At 46.3% G+C, this 9,875-nt stretch overlaps 1 protein-coding gene across 1 annotated transcript in view; it reads right to left on the bottom strand.

Moving 5' to 3' along the window:
* LOC309398522 (actin-related protein 2/3 complex subunit 1B-like) overlaps positions 1-8,557 on the bottom strand; it is a 10,022-nt gene extending 1,465 nt beyond the window's left edge. Inside the window, exons 1-7 of the mRNA XM_081965488.1 lie at positions 8,374-8,557; positions 5,287-5,361; positions 3,469-3,573; positions 2,346-2,568; positions 1,768-1,875; positions 776-982; positions 440-455 (exon numbers count right to left, since the gene is read on the bottom strand). Coding sequence (XP_081821614.1) covers positions 440-455; positions 776-982; positions 1,768-1,875; positions 2,346-2,568; positions 3,469-3,573; positions 5,287-5,350 — 723 coding nt within the window. The 5' untranslated portion in view covers positions 5,351-5,361; positions 8,374-8,557. The remainder of the gene's footprint in view (positions 1-439; positions 456-775; positions 983-1,767; positions 1,876-2,345; positions 2,569-3,468; positions 3,574-5,286; positions 5,362-8,373) is intronic.
* Between the last annotated feature and the right edge of the window lie 1,318 nt (positions 8,558-9,875).

Genomic DNA, 9,875 nt, shown 5'->3' with positions numbered 1-9,875 from the left:
CAAGACGCACCGGAGTATAAGACGCACCTTAGTTTTGGGGGAGGAAAACAGGAAAAAAAGAATTCTGCCTACCAACTTGCCTCCAGAAGTTGTGAATGCTCCAACACTGGACGTTTTTAGCAAGATGATGGATAACCATTTGTCTGAAGTGGTGTAGGGTTTCCTGCCTAGGCAGGAGGTTGGACTAGAAGACCTCCAAGGTCCCTTCCAACTCTGTTTATTCTATTCTATTCATTTCTATTTCTATTCCATTCCATTCCTATTATATTCTTCCTATTCTATTCCTATTCCTATTCTATTATATTCCTCCTATTCTATTATATTCTACCAAGTATTCAAGTGGCTAGCATCTTTAATCTGGTCAGCTTCACCACATAAGTTTGCTGGTTTTAAGTGCACACGCACAGGCTTTTTATCCCCTACTTGGGGATTAAAAAACAGCTTCTAAAGCACAGCTAATTGTCAGAGAAGCAATGAGGAAAACAGGGGAAGCCCGGAAGATTGCTTCACTTGCTAGTGCCTCATTAGGACTGAAAAAAAGCTTCTAGAAAGCTACATTCGGAGTATAAGACGCACCCAAATTTTCAGCCTCTTTTAGGTGTGTCTTATACTCTGAAGAATACGGTATATTTCACCCCCAGCTTTCTTTTCCTTGACTAGTGTCCTAATTGTGGCTCTTCCTCTTGTTACTCAAGGATCTTCCTCTTCCCATGACGCTCCATCAACCTCCCTCCAATTTCTTCCCACCCACCCCGTTCCTCACCATCCTACTTACGCCATTTTCTTGTTGGCATCTGCCAGGCAGATGGTGCTGTCGTGGCCCACCCAGGCCAGACGGTTGCCACTCTCCGAAAAGCAGATGCTGTGCACCCAGCTGGAACTACTCTTCGACTCAAACATGAGCTCCCCGAACGTCATCTTAGATCCCCAAGGAGTAGGTGCTGGCCGCTCTTCCACCTCTTTAATGTAGGCTGAGAAAATCCTGAAGGGTGGATGGAAAGGAGGAAAACAAAGCAGAGGATGGAAAGGAGGTGGGGGGAATGCAGAGGACTCTCCAACACTCAACTGAGAAGGCGCTATTTTAACGAAATCCATAATCACATCAATTAGTACGCAACAGGTGGAGAAGAAGACTTCATAACAAGTTTATATTATCCATCTTCCATCATAACATAGGACAGATAGTTCTGGAGAAGATTATTTAGGTGGCCACCAAGAGTCACAACCTACTTGATGGCACATAATCTGTGTGTGTGTGTGTGTAGTATAAATGGCTGTGTGTGTGTATGTTCCAGCATAACTCTGGAATGCTTCAAGCAATTTCAACCAGACTTGGTACACAGATGGCTTACTCTCTGGAAAAGAATACTGTGGGGAGTAAGACACCCCTAACACCCCTCGGGTGTGTGTGTGTTCTGTTACGATGCAGCCTGTTGTGCCCTAAAATGGATTCTACCGTACTGCAGTAAAATGGCTTCTTCTGTGCAGCGCGGTGGAGTTGCCGTGGTAACGGCTTCACAGTACTCCACAAGGGGGGGGGGCTCCCTCTGGTAAGGGGGAAAATCCAACATTTAGAAATGACGTTTGGTCCGGATATTCCCCCCCTATAAATAAATAACTTGAGCAACGCAGGGTTATGGGTTAGTAGTCATATAAAATACCCTTGTCTAACAGCAGCCCCACTCCTACCACCCCGTTCCGCAATTCCATCCGGCTGGGACTATTGAAATTGTTCAAACTCTTAGCCCATCCATCCAGACGGCCCACCTGCACTTGAAGTCACAGGATCCCGCTGCCAGGAGAACGTTGTTTGGATGCCAGTCCAGGCAGAGGATGGTTGACCGAATCGGCTTCTTGATGTGCTTACAGACCCACCTAGGAAAAGTCGGAGAGGGAAGCTGAAACCCCCAGCCTTGATTCATGGAGTGATCTCTCAACAGTTTTGGTTGCATTTTGAAGATTTAAGGAGCCGTCCATTTTAGGGCTATCCAACTTCTAAGACCTTTGGACTCCAACTCCCAGAATTCTCCAGCCAGACATGTGGCCCATTTTTCTCTCATTTTTGTCCTCCCCGGGAGCAATTTGCAGGCCTCCTAAAGGCTATGCCACATCCATTTTTGTGAAGGGGGCGCAGTTTCGGAAGCCAAAAATGGCTGTATTCAGTGTATAAGACGCACCCAGATTTTCACCCTCTTTATTTGGGGGAGAGGGGAAAGGTGCGTCTTATACTCCAAAAAATATGGTATTTGTCATTCTGTTTTGCCCCATAACTTTGGATTAAAAGGATAAGCCTCCCACCCACCTGCCCAGCCCCACCCACCCTTCTTGCATTTGCTAAGACGCACCAATCGTTCTCTTGCTCGAAGTAGCAGATGGAGATCCTCCGGGAGCCACTGCCCACCGCAAACTTGTTCTCTTTCGGGGACCACTTCACACAACAGGCGGCGCGGTTGATCCGGAGGATGACCAAGGTGGGCTTCCAAACGTCGTTCTTCAGGGTCCAGACGTAGGCATTGCGGTCTGTCCCGCAGCTCACGATCCGGTTGCTGTCGGGGGCCCAGTCGATGCCTGTCAAGGAGATCGGTTGAAGCCAGATGTGGGTAGAGTTCTTCTAAGTTTTGTCCTACTGATTTCAGGACCTGATGGTTGGGTTGGGGTTCTCTAGTTTGTGACCATTAAAAAGGGATGGGAGAAAGGTTTCCAAAAAAGGTGTTCTCTTCTGATTTAAATATCCTGTTGACCCCTCTGCTGTGGCCCGCTCGCAGCCAATGGAGCTGGCAGCAGAGTCACAGTGAGGAGGTTGAGGAGGAACATGGGCCAGTCCTGGGGGCTGAGGAAAGCTCAGAGGAAGGCTCTGCGTCGGAGGCAGAGTGGGAGCTAGACAGCAGTGAGGCAGAGGAACAGCTGGAGCCTGTTCCCAGTGTGCGCATGGGCAGAACTGCCAGAAGACAAGAACAACTAAGAAAGCAGGGTCGACTTAGGAGTAAAGCCACACCTTGGAGGTGATTGGCCCCTCCCATAGGAAACAAAAGAGGAGCGAATGGGGAGGGGGCTTTTGCAGGAAACAATTCGTTCCTTCTGTTTGGAAAGTTCTGTTTGTGACTATAAGAAACTCTGTGCCAAGTTTTGCCTTGCCCTGCGTTTGGAAACAAATTATCTGGCAGCTCTCCAAACGAGATAAGGTTCGTGTGGATAAACATTCCTTTGAAAGATGGAATTTGCTAAGCCTTGCTGCCTGTGAAGGAAAGGAATCCACAGTCGTGTAAATAACAGAGGTTTTGCAGGGACCAAGACTTTGCTTCTTGCTTTCTAAGGAAGCCTAGATCAGAACATTCTCACCTTTTCTCAAAATCCCCTGCAGGTGTGTCTACAACTTCCAGGTCTACCTGGGCAAGGTGTCCAGTGCCGGAAGGAGCATCCTTCTTTCCCTCGCCTCCTTCCAGCTAGTGGGGGCTCAGTTGTCCTCACCTGTCACTTGCCCGTTGTGTTCCTTCAGCTCGTGGATTTTGTCCCACTTGGAGCCACTCTTCTTGTAGATGTGGACTTCATGATTGTTGGGGGAGATGGCGAGTTCTGCGAGAAAGAATATGGACCGATTTTGCAAAACCAGCTCGGGAAACGCGTCAACATCAAGAGACATCCAGGCCAGTGGTGAAATTCAATTTTTTTTTACTACCAGTTCTGCAGGCGTGGCTTGGTGGCCATGGCAGGGGAAGGATACTGCAAAATCCCCATTCCCTCCTCACTCCAGGAGAAGGATATTGCAAAATCCCCATTCCCTCCTCACTCCAAGGGAAGGATATTGCAAAATCTCCATTCCCTCCTCACTCCAAGGGAAGATATTGCAAAATCCCCATTCCCTCCTCACTCCAGGGGAAGGATATTACAAAATCCCCATTCCCTCCTCACTCCAGGAGAAGGATATTGCAAAATCCCCATTCCCTCCTCACTCCAAGGGAAGGATATTGCAAAATCTCCATTCCCTCCTCACTCCAAGGGAAGGATACTGCAAAATCCCCATTCCCTCCCCACTCTGGGGCCAGCCAGAGGTGGTATTTGCCAATTCTCCGAACTACTCAAAATTTATGTTACCGGTTCTCCAGAACCCGTCAGAACCTACTGAATTTCACCCCTGATCCTGACCTATTTTATCAAACGACCATAACAAAAAAAACCAGGAATAAACAGACAAAAACCACGGAACCCATCAAAGCTGGCTTTGTCCTAACCTTAGTCTTTTTTGCAGTGGTGTTTTTTTCAACAACACAAAAAAGAAACACTCAAAAAAAAAGAAAGCATTTGCAGATAAATGGCTCTTTATTATCAGATGGCTGGCATATTCCCCAATTCAGCTATGCAGAAGAGAAAGCAGCCTTATCCTCCTTCTCGGGGAGTCAGTGTGGAATGAATGGGGTGGAAATTCCAAAGGAAGAGGAAGTGGGCTCGTGATAGGAGAAGCTTTCTAATAGCTGTGGAGCAGAGAATGGCTCTCCCTCCCTCAGCCCCTTGTGAGGGATTCTACGCTTGCAGATCTTACATGGAGATACAGATGGATGGAGTAGATGAATTCTAGAACCCCCCAGGGAGCCCCGTGGATAGGCTAGAGCAGGGGTCTCCAACCATGGCAACTTTATGACTTGTGGACTTCAACTCCCAGAATTCCTCAATAGAATAGAATAAAGTAGAAATATAATAGAGTTGAGTTGAGTTGAGTTGAGTTGAGTAGAGTAGAGTAGAGCAGAGTAGAATAAAGAATAGAGTAGAAATATAATATAGTAGAATAGAATAGAATACAATAAAGAATAGAGTAGAAATATAATAGAGTAGAGTAGAGTAGAGTAAAGAATAGAGTAGAAATATAATATAGTAGAATAGAATAGAATAAAGAATAGAGTAGAAATATAATAGAGTAGAGTAGAGTAAAGAATAGAGTAGAAATATAATATAGTAGAATAGAATAGAATAAAGAATAGAGTAGAAATATAATAGAGTAGAGTAGAGTAGAGTAAAGAATAGAGTAGAAATATAATATAGTAGAATAGAATAGAATAAAGAATAGAGTAGAAATATAATAGAGTAGAGTAGAGTAGAGTAGAGTAGAGTAGAGTAGAATACAATAGAATAAAGAGTTGAGAAGAGAAGAGAAGAGAAGAGAAAAGATGGAAGGCACCTTGGAGGTCTTCTAGTCCAAACTTATCTTTTATCTTTCTCCTGTAAAGTTAATAATTGCTAATTGGCACAATTCTTGTTCAGGAGCTGAAAAACCCTTTGAAAAGGTAGACTTACGACTTCGGTCCTTGTTCCAGGCATGGCAGGTGATGGGTTCCAGCAGGAAGCTTTGATAAGCCATGGTTTTTTAACCTGCTCAGCAAGAAAAAACAGTTTAGCTTTAGAAAGCTTAGTACACAAAATTGTCTGCTATAATGTCCTACCTGTCAACGACTACTTCGGATTCAACCCAAACAATATACGGGCAAACAGTAGATACAAACTCAAGGTAACCACTCCAAACTCGACTGCAGAAAAAACGACTTCAACAACAAGTAACAAGTAGCTCCCGTGACTTGTCCCAGCTTCTGCCAACCTAGCAGTTCGAAAGCACGTAAAAAAATGCAAGTAGAAAAACAGGGACCACCTTTGTTGGGAAGGGAACAGCGTTCCATGCGCCTTCTGCATTTAGTCATGCCGGCCACATGACCACGGAGACGTCTTCGGACAGTGCTGGCTCTTCAGCTTTGAAACGGAGATGAGCACCGCCCCCTAGAGTCAGGAATGACTAGCACATATGTGTGAGGGACACCTTTACCTTTAACTTACGGTTGAGTACATCTACTGTCTATGATGATTAGTCCTGTAAAATGTTTCGATCCAGCTACTTGGCTGCTTTAGTTCGAAAGCAGAATAAAAACCATCAGGCTGAGCCACGTGAGGAAGAAATTCAACCTTGGGGACTGCTGTCGACATCTGCCTCTGCCCTTCCTCTCTCTGAGATCTGCCTGCTTTTGGCCTTATATGGTATTACCAAATTGTTCTTGGTTAAGAAATATTTCCGTTTTCCTGTACTCCCCCCCACCCCACCCCCAAGCTATTTACTTCCTTGCCTTTCAAGCCATACGGGAGACCGTAATCCAAAATGCCAGAATGCAAGTAAATCTTTTGGTGGTTGAGAGTTCACATTGGATAGCAAGGATGATAACAGGGTGATGGTTTTTTTTATATAACAGGGAGAAAGGTTTTATGGATTAAGCCCTATTTACAAAGCTTGCCTCTGTTTTTCACGCCTGAACATGATAGCGTAAAGGTCAGTTAGGGTCGATTACATGGGGATGGGTTGGGACATAAAAGAGGGAGGGGGGGATGGATTAGTCACCCCTCTGAGGTTATTCACTGCCTCTCACTACACTTCTTACCTGGAGGAGGGAAGAAGAGGCAAAAGAAGAAAGAGTAAAGGAGAGGAAGGGAAATGAGAGTACGAGAGAGGGGAAGAAGGAGAAGAAGAGAGGGGGAGTAAGGGAGAGGGAGGGGAAGAAGAAAAGAGGAAGGAGAGGAGGAAAGAAGAAGGTAGGGAAGGGAGGTTGGGAAGAAGGGAAGGAAGGAGTAAGATGGTTGCAAAATAAGATGGAGATGCAGGGTGGCAGGAAAGCAATCCCAATTGTGTTTTTTATATTTTTAAGCAGATTGTGATCAATGCTAGAAGTCAACAGATAAATGTTAATAGTTTCTATGAGAAGGTATATTTGTGAATGGAAAGGAAAAAATAAAACTTGAAAAAAAAAGACTACACTTCTTACCTGTATGGAAAGGTAACCCAGGAGCTTCCGATTATCAATTAGCTCAGGGGTATTTGTTCAGATTTAAGGTTCAGCAATGCACAAAGTCATTTGATCAGAATCTTAGCCATAGCCAATTACGAACTACAAACTTAATGTGCAGGATACGTGTTGCAGCTCTTTTTCATTAGTTCAGAATAGTTAAAATCAGATTTAAAAAAAAACAGATGAACAGAGTAGGAAGGGACCTTGTAGGTCATCTAGTCCAACCTTCCCGCCCAAGCAGGAGAGCCTACACCATTTCTGACAGAGGGCAGTCCAGTCTCTTCTTGAAAGCCTCCAGGGATGAAGCTCCCACAACCTCTGAAGGCAACTTCTTGTCCCTTCATTGGATTGTTCTCACTGTCAGGAAATTCCTCCTTGTTTCCAGATTGAATCTCTCCTTGGTCAGTTTCCATCCATTGTTCCTTGTCTGGCCTTCAATGGAAAATAGCTTGACCCCCTAACTCTTCTCTTGTGGCAGCCCCTCAAATATTGGAAGGCTGCTATCCTGTCTCCCCTGGTCCTTCTCTTCACTTGACTAGCCATGCCCAGTTCCTGCAACCGTTCATCGTAGGTTTTAGTCTCCAGTCCCTTCATCATCCTGGTTGCTCTTATACACAAGTTAACCAATGGTCAGCACTAAATTGGAGCTAAATTAGTTCTATTTGGTAATCTTGCAGGATCTTGCAAGTGGGGGGGGGGGAGAGAGAGAAATCTAAAAATAACAAGTCTACTTCCTCGGATGGAAAAAATATAATTTTGCCTTGCAAGCGAACTCCGAATCCAGAAACTTCTGCCCCACCCACCGGACTCCTTTCTAAAAAAAAAAAAAAAAAAAAAACCAGACAAAAAACTCACTATGCCAAAGGTTGAAGAAATGCCCCCAAAACTCTTTTGCTGGAGATCTGAGCACACTCCCGAGGAGACACATCGCTTGCTCTGCAGATCATCGTTGGAGGAACCACAATTGTGTGTGTGTGTGTGTGTGTGTGTGTGTGTGTGAACGGACTTTTGAGGAGTTGTATCGATGGAAAACACCAAGGGAAGCCAAGCGCTGGCTGGAGAGAAACTTCAGTGGGTGGAAAGAAAAAGAAAAAAAACTAAACTTCCTCAAAGTGCTGCCAGAAGGACATGAAAGGGAGGAGGAGGAGGAGGAGGAGGAGGAGGATAGGACAGGAGGGGGGGGCTAAGGAGGGAAGGTGAGTCAAACCAGTTTTTCACTCCTAAATTTGGACCCCTGCCATCCCTTGAGAGAGAGAAAATGCCTTAGAATAGAAGAACAGAGTTGGAAGGGACCTTGGAGGTCTTCTAGTCCAACCCCCCGCCCAGGCAGAAAACCCTACACCACTTCAGACAAATGGCTATCCAACATCTTCTTAAAGACTTCCAGTGTTGGAGCATTCACAACTTCTGGAGGCAAGTTGTGCCACTGATTCGTTGTTCTCACTCTCAGGAAATAAGTTCCTTCGCCAGAAAGTTAGCCAAGAGAGAAGAAGACAACTAAAAGAGAATCTCTTTGGGTTGTCCTCTGCTTTTGGGAAGGAGCATCTCAGGGACTGACCTGGGATGGAAAAGACGAAGCTCTCGAGACCTTCCCGTTGAGAGGAGGAGAAGCAGAATGGCTTGTTCACGGACTCTGGGCAGTCGACATGAACAGCCCTCCGCCGCCGAGCCAGCTCAGGAGGAAATGAAGGAAGAAGTGGAGAGGCCAGGCTGGGAGGCAGGCTTCCCTCTCGGCGGGGGCGAGAAACTTAAACCACTTCCTTGCTTGGGGGTTGGGAAATTCCCTCTGTGTGTGTGCGTGTGTGCAATGTTTTGTGCAGTGAAGGAGGAGTAAGCTTACAGCTTTAGATGATGCAGGAAGGTAGGTGGGGCTGCAAAATCATCTAAACCAGCGGTCACCAACTGGTGGTCCGTGAGAAAATTTTGGTGGTCTGTAGACAAATTATTTCCATTTTTTACATTGCACTAAATCAGGGATCCTCAAATTATGGCCCCTGGGACAGAGATGTGCAATGAACATTTGTGTGGCTGCAGAGTCTCCCCCTTCGGGGTCTTTTTGTGCAGGTCGGAGGGGGCACAGATTCCGACTTGGGGTCTGCTTCAGCTTCCTGGTGGGGGGCTTTGGCCGAAGGCTGGAGGGAAGCGCCGCTGGTGGCAAAGAGCCAGAGGGCCTCGTTCCAGTGGGACTGCATCATGGCCTGGAACTGGCTGACCATCTCAGCCCTCTGAGCCTCCAGGCGCCGGTCCCTGGCCTTGCACTCCCACAGGTCTTCCCTCTGCTTGGAAAGCCTATGCTTGTAGACCTCAGTGAGGTGCTTCTGCTGAGCCTCCTTCTTGGTCAGATCCAATTTGAGCTGAGCTGTTTGGCCAACTCTTTCTCCTGGGGGCTTCTTAGCTCCAGCAACTGCTTCCTGTTGGGACCCTAAGGAGCCCGGGTGGGCAGGCGAGGAGTGGCTGGGAGGGAAGGGGCGAGTAGATGCAGGCGAGATGCCCCTCAACGTGAGTGATACCAAGTTGGCCATACCCACCCAATCACATGACCACCTTGCCACGCCCACCCAGCCAGTCATTAGGCAGATCCTATTAAGCGGTCCACGGGATTTAAAATGATGAATTTAGTGGTCCCTGTGGTCCCAAACGTTGGGGACCCCTGCTCTAAACAATGAAATGTTTTAGAGGTTGCTGGCCGCTTGGTGACTTCATGGCATATCATCATCCCCCCATTGGAAAGGGGGAAAGTCCCCTGAGCAGCAATCTCAACCCTTCCATCCAGAAATAAAGTCATCCTGTCACTCATGGATGGCCCCGGTGTGTGTGTGTGTGTGTGTCAGAATTGTGAAAAAGAGGGTAAAGAAGCCACAAGCAATAATATTGTATATTGTTTTTTAATATGACTGTACACTGCCCCGAGTCCCTTCTGGGAGAGGGCACGGTTTATAAATTAAATAAAAGTTAAAGTTTAAAGTTAATGGTCCAAGTTGAGACTGAAGAGTGGCGGGCGTGATTTTCTTCCACTGAAGACGTAAAATAGAATAGAGCTGCAAGGGACCTCGGAGGTCT

The sequence above is a fragment of the Natrix helvetica genome, assembly GCF_964273705.1.
Source record: "Natrix helvetica genome assembly, chromosome: 13".
NCBI lineage: Eukaryota > Metazoa > Chordata > Lepidosauria > Squamata > Natricidae > Natrix > Natrix helvetica.
This window is presented reverse-complemented; position numbering and strand designations above follow the sequence as displayed.